Consider the following 18,025-nt stretch of genomic DNA (forward strand, 5'->3'; position numbering starts at 1 on the left):
ATTCGCCGAACCCGAGACTAGAACCCACGCAGGGGTAGTGGTATCAACTTTGTTAGAGTGGTGATATCAAGGTTTTTCCCACACTGCTTGTCAGATCGGCATCATTTTCATTCAGGACCAAACGGACACCACAAGAAGTCTTCTGGTGAAAATGCCGATGTCGATATGATTTTCCCTTTAGAATGAATAGCAGCACGAAGAGTTTCGAGATGACATCCAGGGCCGCCATATTTGAAGTTGGATCAGTACCATATTCATATAGGTCTTATTAGACGTCATGAGAAGTAACCTGTTGATATGACCATTCATTCAGGTAGAGTAACGATAACAATATTTTTAAGATGGCAACTGTGACGGATATATTGGATATCCATGCGGCACAATTTTCGTTTATGACCATCAAGACAGTATGAGAAGTTTTCTGGCGAAAACCCTACGTCGATTTGACTTTCCGCACAAGAGTAGTGATACGATTTTCTTGATGGTTGCCGTAGCGGCCATATTGGACGTCTGGTCGGGACCATGTTTATTTAGACACACTAGACATCATAAAAAGACTTTCTGTGAAAACGTTATGTTGATATGACCATCCACCCAGACCGAGTAGCAATAAGAGGATTTTCAAGATGGCTGCTGTGGTAGTCATATTGGATGCCCAAGCAAGTACTATTTTAATTTATGACCAAGAAGACATTGGGATGAATGTGTGTGTAATCTTTCACAAAAATCTCCCAAGCAGTTAGAAGGTTTAGCAATAACAATCAATATTATGCCAACAAACAGACGACGGATAACAGGCTATCAACAAGCTCTTTTGGTTTAAAAATGACTGCCGAACAACACGTGCAAAACATGCGTGGACAGAATTTTAGTTATGCCATCCGGTACAAAAAATACCTTTCAGGTTAACAACATATACAATAGATAGGGAATCAGCGTCTCTTTATCACTTTGTAAATACAAAAAGTGACAATTATCATTCTTTCCTCGACCATCTTATATCAATACTCCACTGTCGCTGGATCTGCATTAGTCAGTAGAAGCCAATACAATGAGTTTAAGAACCGAAATACTTTTTCTTCTAAATAAAATGTGTTTCATTATATGGTGATGATGAAATGTGTTTAACGGCAATTTATTTCAAAAGGAATTCATCCATCTATTTAGTACTATTAAGCTTGTATTGAAAATTGTGAAGTACATTCTATTTCCGACTGCATCGACTGTTACCTGGCGTCCGCAAAATCACATTTTATATATGAGGTATGTTCTATAAAGTTACATATCTATGATATAATGTGTTGGTCTTCCATCTGGTAAAATAAAATTTAAATAATCATAATTCCGTTTGTTTTTAAAATTCAGAGTTTGCAAAAATATTATAAATTCAGAATTTAAAATATTAAGATATTATATTCAAGAATGCGACTAACAGTGAGACTGCAACAAGTCAGAATACGCAACAAGTCAACAAGTCAAAATACGTAACAAGTCAGAATACGCGATAATAGGCCAACTCTATTCATTAACTCATTTAAAAAATCATGTATTATGCATTATTTGGTATAATTAAATAATTACACATGACTAAATAAATAAGGTACTAGATTTAAATCCACATTGCATCGAATGAAATAATTTGACCACACTGATAGAACAACGTGACCCAGATCTAACCGTCTTATAATGACAAGACAATGTAAGTACTCCATCTAAAAAAGATCAGATATAACTGCGTTTATTTCATCGCAAGGTCAATCAAGAGTAGAAACAAATATTAAATGTCATGAAAGGTGAATTAACATAATCAGTAAAAACTAATATAAAAAGCACAAAAGGTGAATCAAAACAATAGTAGAAACAATATAAAATATCATGAAAGGTGAATCAAAATTGTATCATACTTCACTGTACAAAACAAGATTACGCAAATTTAGGTTAATACTCCAAACATATTACAATAAATGCATTCAATACAGGTACAAACAAGGGTTGGAGGGTGGGACATTTTTAAAAATCTTTTCTCGCTTTAAAGTTTGACTCTAACTTATGCACCAAAACCGCTCCGGTGGCCTAGTGGTTAGAGCGTCCACCTCGGATGCGGGAGGTCGTGGGTTCGATCCCCGGCCGAGTCGTACCAAAGACTTACTAAAAGGGTACTAACAGGTGCCTCGCTTGGCGCTCAGCATTAAGAGGTTAGTGTTAGGACTGGTCGGCCTGGTGTCAGAATAATGTGACTGGGTGGGACACCATGCTACATGTCTGCGGCATGATGCCCCAGTGCTAGACGTCACTATAAACTTCCACACTGCAGACATCGTAGCGATATGACTGAAAAATTGTTAAAGCTACGTTAAAAATCCAAATTACACACACGCTAACTGACGCACCAATCTCAGAAAGTCAGGACTGAGCGATGTCGAATAATGGAATAACGAGAAGGCGGGAACGCAAGGACTGACTAATTAGTGAATCAATTAAAGAATTTGATTCAATAGTCAGAAACCAATCCCGGTAAGTTTTACATGTAGGAGGAATGATATTTCCTGCTTACATAAGTATCAATCATCTTTGTAATACCTATGAGTCATCTTTGTATCAAAACTTGTCATAAAATGAACTTTTTAATAAAACATTTTTTTCCCTGTAATTTTCCTTCTTGTACACATATTCACAGATTTTCTTTAAACTGGAGAAAAGCTGCACAAATGTCAGCGGAAAGAAGACATTTCAATCCGAGGTACAGATCCAGATAGCGCGAGTCATTGTCCAGTAGGATACAAGTAAGTGACTGGCATGGGGGGGGGGGTAGACTATTACGAGCAATGAAAAATACACCATCATATCATATCTTATACTTTGTTTTGGTTGGAGCTGTCAAATTATTCTTGAAGACCACTGATTCTCATTCATAATTCTACTGAACTGGTAGTACTGAATATTTTGATATAAAAAGAAACTTTTTGAGTGAAAAGTTGAAAACTATTATTCGCATTTAAAGAATTCTAATTTTTCATACGAAAATTTGAAACCTTCGGTATAAAATTTTTAAGTTGTAATATAAACAGTTCAATCAGTATATTATTGTAAATCCGTTTTAATATAACAGACATTAGATTTCACTATATATTTTGTTTTTCGTTATCTTAAACTTTTCACATAATATATTAAACGGCGATTTTGAAGCTGGTTGCTTGGACCAGTATAGTATGAGCTTTGCATTGCTGTCACAACAATCAGGTACACAGTTGATCAGTTAGGTCTGTTTTATACCACCACGGTCTGGGAGAAAACGAATTGTCCTTTATATTCCAACCCTTTTATAACAGCCCAAGTAAATCATGGCAGGTGATATGTAGTACGAAAGGAATATCTCACATTTCCCTCGGTCTTACGGAGACTTAGACATTTTTGCCGATATCTGATGAATCAGACCTGCATCACAAAATATTTAGAAAATATTACAAAAGTGCATGTGTACATCAACCGTCCGGGTTGTCCTAATCTCTGTATTGGGTCATCCGCTGGACCTGTCGTACTGCCATATGAGCTCCTCGCAGTGCCGCCTGCACGCCTAGCTCAATGTTGCGCATGACATTACCCATGTTGAAGGTCGTATTCTGGCTAACTAGACGTAGATTGTTGGAGATGACAGGAAAATAAAATGGCTGCGGGGAACCTCTGCGGGCGTATTCGGGCTGCCTATGAAAGTTCACAATATGGTTTTCTCTGGGACGAGTGTCAAACCGAGTCACTGACTCCTCCAGGTCAAAATCATGAATATTTTCTGACCACGAGGGTTGTCGTATCTGATTAGCAAGTTGCCGAAAGTGAGTGCCTGGAAGAAGAAGTATTGTAAACAAAAACAAACCTCAAAAAAACAAAACAAAATTACATTGAGATTGACATCGGTTGTTGTGTGTGTATACATATATATATATATATATATATATATATATATATATATATATATATATATATATATATATATATATATATATATATATATATATATATATATAATAATAATAATAATAATAATAATAATAAACTATGTTGTTGTCCATTCCACTGACTCAATCAGTTTATAATTGACGCCAGGCTTTCGATTGCATGTGAACATTACAATGAAAATAAAACAAAACTGCACATGTCCAGCTCTGCATTTTAAAATATACGCTGCCTTTTCATTGAAATGATTGATTGATTGTTATTTTCACGGCGCACCAGCACTGTTAGGCTATTTAGCGCCATACAAATGGTTATATTATGATCATTTAAAAACGATAAAAGGTTTTATATCGTCCATCGATATCAAAACCACAGGTGCTCGACGCGAGCTTGATGTTGAGAAGGAAAACAAATATGAAGGAAAAAATCATACCGAGTGACAAAAATACCTTAGATTACCCCCATGACCCGTTCTGACATATGGCCCTCTCTATCGTAATACATAAGAGAGAAGGTACGTAACTTCCAAATACTTCATTCTACCTATGACCCTCGATTTCCTTTTGCTATTTCCGTCTTTAAAGGCACACGACCATACTATATGGCTTGTTTTACTCCTGAAATATTTTTCTATTCATCAAGCCATTATTGACTTTTCTGCGTTGTACCAAACTGAAGTAACAGGCTCCAAGACGTGCGATTTGCGCGAATTTTTTTCTCTTGGGACAAGTGCGTGCACATGTGAAAACCGGTGAAAAGAGCTACATGTACCATGTTTGCGACTCTACGATGCATCCCTTCTTGACTTGAATTACAGAACAGTGGTAGATGCAAAAGTAAGTTTTTACTTACCATTAACTCGATTCAACTTTAGAAATCCTGTTCCATGCAAGAATTAGACATTGTCTTCTTCACTGCACATACATCGTATACATGCGACTCTATTTTCAAAATATGTAAACTATGCGGCACACACGTCAACGCCTAAATATGACTGGTTAAAAAGGCTATATTTATTATCACATGGGGAATGTAAATGGTATATGTTAATAAAGACAGATGAAACCTTGTTGAAAATAAGGGACGGTATATACATTACATAAAAATGCGAAAGGTGATGGCATAAAAGTTATAGTTTAGAGTAAATGTTTACTTCTTTCAGGAATTCAATAATACAAGTGATGTTTATTGTATCAAAAAGTCCCTTCATGTCATGCACATTGTAGTAGTGATTGCGCGTAGGTTGCAGGTCTAAACACTCTACCATAATGTGCTTAACAGTGAATGATTCATTGCAAGAAACGCACTCTGGTGGGTCTTCGCCTTTAAGGATGTGGGAGTTGGTTATATAAGTATGACCAATTTGAATTTTTGCAATGACTAACTCCTCTCTACGGATGGTTCTTTAGGAAGGATTCCATTCTCCTAGGGTTGGCTTGATGGCTTGAAGTTTATTATTCACTGCATCATTCCATGATGCCTGCCACTTCTGACGTAAAGTCTCTTTGATACTAGGTTTAAAATAAGTATACGGTATTTTAAAATCAGATGTTTCTTGAGTTAGGGACATTTTAGCAGCGCGATCTGCTTTTTCATTACCTTTAATACCAATATGGCTAGGTAACCAACAGTATACGATGTTTTGAGAGGTACTCAGCTTAGTATTTTTGACGCGAACAATTGTTAAAAAATGGGTTCTCCAGTTTTCTTTTGGGTAATGAATGAAGTACTGATAGTGAGTCGGAAAAGATGATGCTGTTTAAAATACGTTTGTTTTCGATATATTGCAGAGCAAGATCTATTGCTTTGATTTCGGCAGAAAGAATTGATGTGCCATTTGGTACGCGAACTTGTGTTGTGTGTTTTCCACTAACGAAGACTGTGGCAGCCTTTTCCTCATCCTCTGATCTGTCGGTATAAATTATTTTGTAGTTTTTAAATTTGGTGAGGAGTTCATGATAAAAGTTGTGGAAGATGGAAGGGTTTGTCTCGGATTTTTTTCCATCGTGTAGCGTAAAAGGTACTTTTGGTTGTTTAAGTAGCCATGGAGGTGTTTCGGAGATAGACGTTTTCTGAATTTAGAAATATCAATTTTTGTACTGTCATGGCTGGATGATAGTCTAATGTCAAAGGAAGGTATGGCGTTTGGTTTATTTTCGTACAAGGTTTTGTATTTGGGTTGCAAAACAGCCGAAAAAGCAGGGTTCAGAGTGTTTGATCTTAATTTGAGAGCATACTGTGCGGAAAGCATTTCTCTACAATATGGTAAAGGTGGTTCGTTCGCTTCAGCGAGTAGGCTTTCACACGGGGATATCTTAAATGCTCGCAGAGCTAGTCTTATTCCTTGATGATGAAATGGGTCAAACATCTTCAAATATGACTTCCTAGCTGAACGATAATCAACGCAACCATAGTCCAGTCTGGAGCGAATAAACGTTCTGTATAAATTAAGGATGACTTTTCTATCAGCACCCCAGTCAGTGTGCGCTACTACTTTGAGAAGATCTAGAGCTTTCAAGCATTTAGCTTTCAAGTTCTTTAGGTGTGGAATAAAAGTCAGTTTTCTGTCGAAGATAATACCTAAAAACTTTGTTTCCTCAACAACTGGAATAGGTGTTTCGTCCAGCGTGAGTTTAGGTTCATCATGATGTCTTCGTAACTGACATAAATGCATACATACCGTTTTGCATTTCGAGAATTTGAAACCGTTAGTAATGGCCCAATTTTGAATCTTGATGATATTTTGTTGTAGTTGTCTTTCAATTGTATGCATGTGCTTTGATCAATAACATATTAGAAAATCGTCAACGTATAAGGAGCAATCCACACCAGGAGCCAAACATTTGGCAATGCTATTGATTTTGATGTTGAAAAGCGTCACAGATAAAATACTGCCCTGGGACACACCCATCTCTTGTTCGTGCATATCTGAGTGGGTAGAGCCCACTCGTACCTTGAATTAAATGTATGAGAGAAAGTTTGATATGAAAGAGGGCAGACGGCCTTTTAGACCCAGATCGTGCAGGTCATTTAGTATCCCATACTTCCATGTCGTGTCATATGCCTTTTCTAAATCAAAGAAAACCGCTACTAAATGTTCCTTCTTGATGATAATAATAATAATAATAATAATAATAATAATAATGACTTTGTATAGCGCCTAATCTTTAGAAGCACTAAGCGCTTTATAACATTAGACAACACCTATAACATAAAAAGTATATAATGATATCATTACAAAAAACAAACACCATAAAATTAGAAAACCTAAAAAACATGCTGAAAATATTTAAGGTAGGAAACATTATCAGGTCTTTAAGTTTGTTCCTGAAGTCGAAATAAGTGAGTTTTAAGAACACTCTTGAATGGGATCACTGTGTCCATGTGTTTAAGTTCAGTGGGCAATTCATTCCACGTTGCTGGGCCCTGGTACTCCAAAACTCCAAGCACTAGATCTACTCAAAATAGTAGCGCACACTGACTGGGGTGCTGATAGAAAAGTCATCCTCAATTTATATAGAACGTTTATTCGCTCCAAACTGGAGTATGGATCCCGTCGCGAATAAATGTTTCCAGTCTAACCAGATGATCACTTTACCTGGTTTGGGAACTAGTATTACTGTTGCTTCTTTCTAAATTTTTGGTACATTACCAGTAATCCATAAACCATTGAAGATTTCCAGAAGAACTGTTAATGATGGTTCTGGGAGGTGTTTAAAAAAACTGGTAATGTATTTCGTCAGGCCCAGCGGATGTATTATGGACCTTATTCAAAGATTCCATCAGCTCAAACAGTGAAAACGGTTGATTATAACTTTCTGAGTTATTTGATGTGAATTTCAACCGCGTCTTTTCTTTTCGAGTATTTAATCTTCGGAAAGCTTCTGAATAATTAGACGATGAGGAATGTTTAGAGAAACTATCAGCAAGAATATTAACTATGTCATTGTGTTTTCCCTACCCATTTATTTTGCGGATTGTGTTCCAAACTTTCTTTATAGAGGAACGAGAATTTAAAGTTCAAACATATTTTGCCACGATGCTCTTTTACTTTCTCTAATCGTGCGGCGGGCATTGTCCCGAACAATACGGTACTTAGTTAAATGTTCGGGCGTTGGACGATTACTAAATTTTTTCAGTGCTTCTCGGCGTTGTCTAATTGCCTCTTTACATTCTTTGGTGAACCACGACTTTTGGGTTCTTTTACAGTTCGGCTAGGAAATGGGAATGGATTCTTCTGCAATCTCAATTAAAACAGAAGTAAAATATTGAAAAGGGTTATTGTCGTTTAAAATGGTATCCCTGTTAAGCCTAGCTGTACGAAGTGTTTCAAATTTGGCCCAGTCGGCCTTCTTTAAATTCCATTGTGGAATTGTTTCATCAATTGTAACGTTTGTATTCTTAAGTGAGATTGGAAAGTGGTCACTGCTGTGAAGGTCATCAGCGATTTTCCGATTATAATCCAAAAGTAGCAAAGGAGAACAAATTGTCAAATCGATACATGTGTATATACCCGTTCCTACGTGTAAATATGTCGGTGATTTGGTGTTATATAGACACAAGTCGTGTCTAGAAATTAAATCTTCTACCTTTTTGCCCCTGTCGCTTATGTAGTTTGATCCCCATAAAATGTTATGGGCATTAAAATCCCCAAGTAGAACATATGGAGTGGGCAGTTGTGTGATGCTTACAGCAATGGCTTGCAAATTTGTGTTTATGGGAATGACGCTATGAGGAGCCCTATTGTTTACAACAACGGAAACTCATCCTGAGGCCCTGTTACCAGTTTTGGAATAAGTGTTAAAAAAGGAGTAGTTTTTAAGTGTGATATTGTGTGTGTCTTTTAAAAAAGTTTCATGTAGGCATAGCACTGCAGGATCATGTTCGTTTAAAGCAGAAGAATGTCATTGTTGGTGGTTTTAAATCCTCGGCAATTCCATTGTATGATGCTGTTCTTCATTATGGATCTTTTTAAATCGTAGCGGATGTAACTAGGTTAGACCTTTCGCGGATTAATATTTGGGATTATTTCTCTGGAGGAAGAACGGGATTCAGTTTTTTGGTTGTAGGTCTGGGACCACCCTGAGGACATTGAGCAGTTTCTTCTGGATCCATATCCTCAAAGTCTCCAAACCTGTTGCGCAGCTTTATAGGGTCATCATACCATTTTCGCTGCCTATATGTTTGTGTCTTTTTTATATTGGTGATTTTGGCGGTGGAGTGTTGTTGAATGTTGTCTGAGTCGATATTGAATTTTTCGAATCGTAATGCGGAACGTTTGAGCTGGAAGGGGATTAAGGTGGGTCTGTTTGGGTTTCGGCGTCTATCGTCGCATTTGGGTTGTTTTTAACTACAGTTGAGAAGATCGGGCCAAGGAGGGATGTTCTAGCTTGTACAAGCTTCCTGGCCTCTGGATAGGGTATGTTGGAGGTGTACTTAATCCTCTTTATTTCCTTCTCCTGTTTCCAGGCGTCGCAATCCTTTGAATTAGCATGGTGCTCCTTTCCACAGTTGACGCAATGCGGAGTGGCTCTGCTCTCGGATTCCCAACCTTTACCCGTAAAAATCCAACTCTGACTACTTTAGGTACTGTAGGTTTGATGAAGGTGAGTATAATGGTGTTGGTGTCCTGCATATTGTTGTTTCGTATGATACGAATTCCACGGACTGCAGTTACACCTTCATTTTACATCCCTTCGATGATTTCATCGTCGCTGACTCCAGCCAAGTCACGGCAACGCATGACGTCTTTTGATGTGTTAAGTGATGTATGTGCGAAACAAGTTACTGGAATGTCATGAAAGATCTTAATTTTTTGGATGTTCTCGGTATGTGCTTTACGTTCGCACTCCACAAGTACAGCCACCTGATTTAAGTTTTTGGGTCTGCCGACTAATCCAAGTATAGTCTTTTCAACTATAAACGGCGATAGTGCGGCAAGTGGTTTAGCTTCATCTTTGGACTAGATGACCATAAAGTGAGGAAGAGATTCCACGCCACATGGCTTATCGCCAGAGTCTGAAATAGTTTTTGTTCTCTTGTGTTGACTTTCTTTTTGGATTTTTCATTTTTGATTTTGTTATTTCGTCACCTGTGCTCGCCCACCCGCCACGGAGTCCAACAAGGGGGCACTTTCCAAGTGGCAGGGATATGCATGTGGTATACTCCGTAGGTAAGATTACCTCCCGATTGACCGGTTGAGCCACCACATTCTAGGAAGTATTCTGAGAGTAGGAGAAAGGAGAACTAAAGGGGTAGAAAGTAGGGGCAACGGTGGTATCAAGAGAGATACACGGAGAAAAATAGAGAAAGTGAGCAAGTAAAGAAAGACCTCCTTGGGCTTGGCGTGATCATCCGATTAGTTGAGACCGGGCCCATCCCGACAACCCGTCTAGAAGAAGTAGAGGCCAAAGTAATTGATTGCATCAGAAAGCCTATGCTCAACTACCAGGATCCTTTCCTCCCCCGACACGGGACGCACCCCACGGCAAACAGGTTGCCTCTACTTAGTCGCCTCGTAAGAAACGTAGTGAGGCACGTCGGGCCAATTCTACAACCCCGGACCCGCAGGGGGATATTTCATTGAAAGAGTTCAGGAGAAATAATAAAGAAACAATATGAAATTAGAAATTCTTTAAATTGAAAACTAATCATGCGACTGATTTGTGGAAGATCAAAAGAGCTTTCAGATCAAGTGCAATTTCTTCAAGATTCATGCATAGCCAGTGATACGATTGGTCGCTGGTCTGTTGGATTTAGATTATGCAGTGATACGATTGGTCGCTGGTCTGTTGGATTTAGATTATGTAGTGATACTATTGGTCACTGGTCTGTTGGATGTAGATTATGCAGTAACTGAACTGGCATTGTACTAGAAGTAATTTTCGTATGTTGTCCTGGACAAGAAGATATGTGAATATTGTGTGACGTTAACAGAACAATAATCCATAATAAATATGATACAAAACTGCCACAAGGATCATTGAATGCACATTCAGCACAGCCTAATATACAAGAATTTGTGTGGGAGAAAAGGCATTTTTAGAAAAGAAACCTCACTTGAAATATTATTTTAATTAAGAACAAACGTAAATATTCTCATCTTTCGATGTATTCACATGTTTACTACACTTCAGAAAAATGTGTCTGGGGCAAGAGGCATTCATATCAACCTTGCGGACTGAACATTTGATTTCCCGGGGAGGGGTATATTTATTGAGTACAAGACCCAATATTTTCCATTCATTGCAATATTTGGGACAAAATAGTTTGAGACAAATGAAAATAATGCTGTTTTAAAACTCAGTTTATAGTATTTTGCAGATAAAAGACTTAGATTTTATTACTAAAAGCGGACATATATGCATCAATTTTCATATAGAAGTCCTGAGCATGTATGTCAATCCCTGGTCACCGTGAAGCCGATAAAGTTATTATGTAGTAATAGCAAACATGGGCTTCAGAACGATTCAAAATGGCCATTATCTGCATCTCAGAGTTTTTTAAATATGTGATGGAAGGGCCGATGACGTTCCAATTGCATTCTTAACCAAAAGGGAGGTTACCCAGTGTGAGAAGAATGGGGCAACAGGAACATATTATGGCCTTTCTACGAAGCTGCTAGGCTTCACCTTTGCGGGCGGTATCTGCGTATCTGAGAATTTGCAGATATCATTCTAGTAAAACAGACAGCAAGCATCAGTCTGGTAAAACAAATAGCAAAAGATACGTACACGTGAGGTTTCTTTGCATCAAATGCTACATTCTAATCTACTCTCTTGAGAAAGTGTAAACATCATCATTTTGACATCATATCGTACATGAGATCACAAAGATTCTAGGATTTTAAAACTAAATCGTTCTTACAATATTCTTTCCGAGGTGCAAATTGGTATTTTTGACATTATTTAATTTTACTAAACAACCACAGGACCGTCTGGCGTCCCAAATTCAGCGGAGGAGAGTTTCCAAACTAGCCATTATAGGACTGATGTCACTGTTGTGCGAATTACGTTGCTGAATAACCTAATTAATTACGAGACAACATTTTACTAGTTACTCTCCTATGATACTGGTTGCCAATTTAGACCGCCACCAGCCAACGCAATTCCAAAGCTTAGAATGGAGTGATCCTGCGTATAAAAATGGAATCGCCGGAAAATATCGCAGAACTCAGTCACTGTTAAGTACGTTAGGCAAACTAGACACGTCAAAAGCATTGTGATATTTTGAGCGGAATTATCTACACACGGTGCATATATATCAATGCTGGCCATTGTATTTTTTTTCCTTCTGATTATTCGCCAGTGTTGTCGCCTTCGGAAAATGACAGCTGTGTCTCATTTTCCACTATAAAGTGAGGTGGGCAAAAATGATACCTCGTTTTAAGGTATCGAGTTTTAAAGCCAGTAACATACAAATTAATGTAAAACTGAAGCAGTGACCTACCTGTGGGTCTATTAGTCCTGACAGATGGACTAGAAATGGGTCTTGGATAGTCCTGCTGGTGGCTGTTGCGACTCAGGAGGTCCTTCAGTTGTCTTAAGGTGTTATCCTTTGGGAATCCCGACTGGGGAACCATACAACTCTTTCGATCTATAGGGCAGTGCACCCTTCCACTTTCTACACACGAAGAACACAATGGATGTTGACAGGGCAAGGATAGCGGAACATGTTCTGCTTCATCATAATTGGATCGACATTTGAGACATTTAAGAAATTTGTCCTTAATGGCATCGCTGGTTAGAGTGCCAGACCTTCTGATAAAATTATGTATGTCCTGTGTAGTTTTGTCCACATTAAACCCTTGGAGTCCGTTGCTTGGAACGCGAAATTTCCTGCGATCAGCTGGACACATTATATTAGTGCCTTGGACCAATGACTGAACGCAGGAGGCACATACAATGTGTCGGCATGGCAACAAAAGTGGCTTATGCGCTCCGCTGTCGTATTCTTCTGTACATATTGTACAGGTGAGAAGATCTTCTCTGATCTTATATATTAACCCTGTTGTTGACATCTGCAAATCGAAAGCAAAGCAACACTCAGCTCAGCATTAGTGAAACGGCAATAATCAAATACGTTTGATGATAGTTTTGCAAAACACTACTAATTTGCTAAATGGTGTGGAAGTTTCTACTGCAGAAGCATATTGAAACATGAGGATGAGTATACTGATTAACCACTTTGTCCCCACAATGTTAATTTGTTAATTAGTATTATTGCCATTTCGTCTTGGAAATTAATGCAGTTCGTGACCCAATCTCGTTAGCGCAACTGTTCCCAATTTTTTTAATGAATTACCATCAACGTTGTATTATGCATGTCAATGTTTTCTTTGTAACTCCTGGTACATTATTTTGGCTAATACTTGTAACTTTTATTCATGACTGTAAATTGTATTGATTATCTATAGCTGGGTTTTATACATGCATTGGGTCTATTTGAAAATATCAGAAAACGTAAAATTGCATACGATCCATAAATAGATGCTTAGTAAGTTTTGACATTACTAATAAGAGAATTATTAGTAAATATTTTTACGAGATTAGGCATTTTTCCATTTGGACAGATCGGGCAGGTGGTATCTTCGAAGAATTAACTTAATTCCTTTTGGGTGAGTTAGGTAACCTGACTAGGTATTTGAAAGTATTATAGTGAGTAGTAAGATATGTCACGTGGGGTATATTGCGACATATAGCTGTTATAGACTCTTGAAGGTGTATACAAGGAGAGAACTGAGCAATCAGATTCATTCCTTTTTTGGACTCATTCTTATTTCTAATTGTGTTCTGGTTATGACAACAAATCTGCAGATGTGTTTTATGTTGTACTTAGATATTAGTTGAGAGGAAAAACATTTGGTTGGACTGTTCAGTGGAAATAGACTGTGCTCATTAGACTATACTATTATTCTGGATTGTGAATTATTCAAAGGAGTTCTGGACAACGCCATTTTGACAACGTCACGATTCTAGGCGGACCAATACATTTCCTTTTCTTAAATTTATAGGGAACTTTTCATTGTTTTGGACATTAAAAGAATACTTGGTTTTGCTTCTTTCTGTTACTTAGTTTATGACGATAGAATCGTAACAGTTGATTAATAAATCATTACAGTACTGAATGCCGTGTCAGATATACATGAATATCATTCATCCACAGGTACTCGAATCTATCAGTAAAAAGGATGAAACTCATATAACACCCTCGTCTACTCTAAATTAACCCAAGGTAATTAATTATCGATGACTCCGTGCTAATTGTTGTATACTGTAAGCTCATTTAGCCACTCATACCGTTCTACACCGCAAAGTAGACATTCCAAACTTTTCCCGATTTACAATTTAAGTACCTTAATGATTTTTCATGGCAACTTGTATTAGAACTTTCTTCATTGCCTCGAGCCTTGTCTACTTTAACACTTGTTTCGGGAACAAAGCATTCGGCTTCTTTCGGAATGAATGCGAACATCGAGGAATTATGTGTATCATAAATGAATACCCAAAATCAAAACAACATAAATTTAAATTAAAATCGTTCATTTTCTTTCAGTAGCATTTGCAAAAGAAAATTTCGCACATTTGTTTGTAACTAATTTGGTAATTAACTGTATTGTACACTTATATGTTGAGGTCGTGAACCTCAAGTCATTTGCATGGAAGAAAAGCTTCACCACAGCAACTACGTGCTATGCACGTTGACTTAAGCAGTCGTGTTCTATGCACGTTCTGTTATTCCCAGTCCTTACCTAAGTTTTGACTGACTCGGTGTTTTCCATTAAAAAGGAATTTGTAATTATTTTAATTTTGATTTTATACTTGGATGGGTTTAATCCCCCTCGTTTCTACCAAGGTGCTCCAAGAGTTTTCCAATCCATGTTTCTAGGTTGGTACTAGATCTCTTCCCATCAGCAGCACTATTCCGTCGGTCGACCACTAATTTATTATTATTATTATTATTATTATAGATTAATCTCAGTCATAAATCGGGGGAAGGGGTACATCTACGTGAGTGAATTGTTAACCATTCCTCTAGTTTTCTTGCATATAAATTCAATATGATATAACAGTTTCTTGCATGTTGATATTTAAACAAAACTGTACAGAAAAAATATAGTAGTACCTGTACTTTTATTGTTCGGTGATGCAGCTTTTGTGGCCTTGTCACATACTAGTAGGGGTTCCCCCGCTGATGTAAAAGGGCGACAGATTAAACCTCGCCGTGTTCTTTCAGATAATCTAAAATTGTAAATTGCTGCAAAGTTCTATGCGTGTTTGGGTCATCGTCATTTTTCCCATACTGTCACCTAATGATTTCGACACCGTGTTTAAGTGCTCTCTACAAAACGAGACCTCGCTAGCTTAGCTAGACGAAGATGTTACCAGGTCGTTTTGTTTTGAACTGGTGATTTGACCAAAAGTTAATTTTTCCTATCGCTCGTCATGTGTAACCTGATCATCAGCTGTTTGTGGAAATATCATCTAGCATTCGCATAATATCGTGTCCCAGTTTGTTCTTAAAAAACTGAATTTTTGTATTATTCGATTTGTACTAGAATAATTAGAAATATTTAAATCTGGAAGAGGTTTTGCGAAGGACCGGGGATATTTAGGCACACAATATAAGAAAAGGAATTCCTAATATTACGTTGTTGTTTGCGATAAAATCTTCTAGTATTGTTTCTGTAGTGTTTTCCAACTAGGTACAATTCAACATATGGAACGTATACAACATAAATAATGTGAACACGGTTATTTACTTTAGTATCCGTAGCATATCCTTACCTTGTATTACATGTTACAGCATCTCCCGCCTATTCTAATGTGAATATAAGTATAAAAAGACAAAACACAATATTGATCTAATTTTCTAGGGGGTTTAAGCACTGAATCACTACATTATGCAATCTCAATAAAGAAATATCAGAATATAATAAACAACATATTCAACAGAAACAAAATGGCCGTAACAATTCCCTTCCTATTCGAAACTTCTTGGTAAATTGTACGAAACATACTTCGAATGAAAGCAGATGGCAACCCCTCCTAAGCTTTCCGAGAAACCATCAAACTAGTATGTGCATTCTAACCACCTCGACATAAAATGGCCCGAGAAGTTGTGGATGTATTTCTGGATCAGCTTGCAGAAATAGCAGAGATGGTCTGAATAGATACTGATTTCCTTTCCTCTCATAAAAAATTTCCGGCCAACCAAATGTATGATTTTTCTGCAAATTACTACGCCGACATACATCCGAGCATGTTCTATTTCTCTGTAAATATCCCAGGTTGACCGAATGTTCCCTTCTTTATCGTCGAATAAAATCAATTACATACTCGATATGTATAGCGTTCTATAGATGTAAGTCATGGCAAAACTTATAAATAGACTATCGTCATTACGTTGAATAATAAGTTTGGCATAATGCCCATATTATTTTTTGTCGCGCAATAACAGACGCCTATTGATAGAGTTATAATCATCGATTTATAACCGGTCGGGTTAAAATCTATAAGGTCCTTTTAACTGGGGCAATGTATATAGCAAGTAATATTATTTTGCCAGGTCAGTATGATTTGTGTTTGAGCTCAGCTCAATAAAGTATAGACGAGTTATAATTCCTGGTATATCTGTACTTTTCCTGGAGTCGGAAACATCATTTTAAATGTAAGGCGTCGACCTCAATGTAAAAAATATCATGATCATCATCGTCGACGTTTTACACTCAAGGGCTAACATTGATACATGCTCAGTGCGCATCACCATTGCTTGTTTCTCAGCTCCGAGGCAATCCCATGGTCTTTGCAGACCGAAGTACTTGGCATGGGAACAAATTTTATGGCAAAGAAAATCGAACCTTAAAAAAATGTAATATTTTCAAAGGACTATCCTTTCATCTGAATGGCAGTCCCTTTCAGCTCGATGTCAATTACCTTTACTCGGTAGATAATGACACAATAGTGTCCTTGCGAAGTTTAATGCGTGTACTCTAGGAAATCCAAGAAAAAGAACTGGATATAACGTACATGCTGAATAATTCATAGAAGGCTATGTTTATTATACAGATAGTGAGGATTTTTAGTTCACCACTTGGTGACCTATGGAAGGAAAGTATACATCAAGCAGACAGATCATGGGAGAAACAGACGTGTTCATATTACCTATATAGCGTCCTCGGCAAACATTCGATAACCATAATAAGCAACAATTTATATAGTACTTTACATAATGAAAGCTATATTATATTTAAAAAAATTCAGTTAATAATCAAAGGCCACAGAGACCTAAAGGAGTGTACCTTAAGAAGGGACCAAAGAATGAAATTATCCATTTTCCTTGGCAGATATAATGGAGGCATGTTATTATATATAATAACAAATAATTAACTGGACACCAGGAACGATATTTGGATAAAAATAAGTGCAGTAAAACTGGAACATAATGAAATGGAAACCACATAACTGCCGAGGTCAAGGAAACCTTATTGATATAACCAAGGTCATTATTATTACATCTTGCACTGTGTATATTTCTGATTCGAATTAACCGTGGTGTTCGTCTATGATTCGAATTAACCATGGCATTTGTCCAGGATTCAATCTAACCATGACGTTTGAACAGGATTCAAACTTGCCGTGGCGTTTGTCTCTTTCGTGCCGAGGCTAAACCATTTCGATAGAAACGAGTTTACTCATATGCAATAGTCTATTTCGTTAAATTTCCTTAACGGCATTGTGGCCAGAACGTAAACCCGTACAGGTCACTGCAATAGGTGTAACATATAACAGGCGAGAAGTGTGTTTTGCTTAAATGCATTTGGACACTGAACGCATGTTACTGAATATCTGGGTTGAATTTACACACACATGACAGCTCAGATGGGTTGGGTTCATTAATAAGTTTGATCCATTCAGGCATACTTGTCAAAACCTGTAAATTTGCACATGAAATTAAAGAAAACTTAGTATATTTTAAATGTGTTTATCTGTTTAAGACTAGACAGACAACCAGGACAAAACAAATATGGAGAGGTGAGTCCTAAGGCACCATTGAGTCACATTATTAACTCCTA

General features: G+C 37.4%; 1 protein-coding gene across 2 annotated transcripts; it reads right to left on the bottom strand.

Annotated features, from left to right (window-relative positions):
* Positions 1 to 1,722: 1,722 nt before the first annotated feature.
* LOC149798867 (uncharacterized) lies at positions 1,723 to 16,308 on the bottom strand. Of its 2 annotated transcripts, none has more exons than XM_089957781.1 (3): positions 15,971 to 16,308; positions 12,400 to 12,970; positions 1,723 to 3,838 (listed from the first exon to the last, which is right to left on the bottom strand). In XM_089957781.1, exons 2-3 carry the CDS (start codon positions 12,968 to 12,970, stop codon positions 3,501 to 3,503), a joined length of 909 nt encoding a protein of 302 aa, XP_089813907.1. In that variant the 5' UTR covers positions 15,971 to 16,308; the 3' UTR covers positions 1,723 to 3,500. The 2 variants fall into 2 exon arrangements, with proteins under 2 accessions (XP_089813907.1, XP_089813906.1); XM_089957780.1 differs by having other exon boundaries at positions 15,738 to 16,308.
* Positions 16,309 to 18,025: the final 1,717 nt, after the last annotated feature.

The sequence above is a fragment of the Sinohyriopsis cumingii genome, chromosome 5 (genome assembly GCF_028554795.1).
Source record: "Sinohyriopsis cumingii isolate HCF-2022 chromosome 5, ASM2855479v2, whole genome shotgun sequence".
Taxonomy (NCBI): Eukaryota; Metazoa; Mollusca; class Bivalvia; order Unionida; family Unionidae; genus Sinohyriopsis; species Sinohyriopsis cumingii.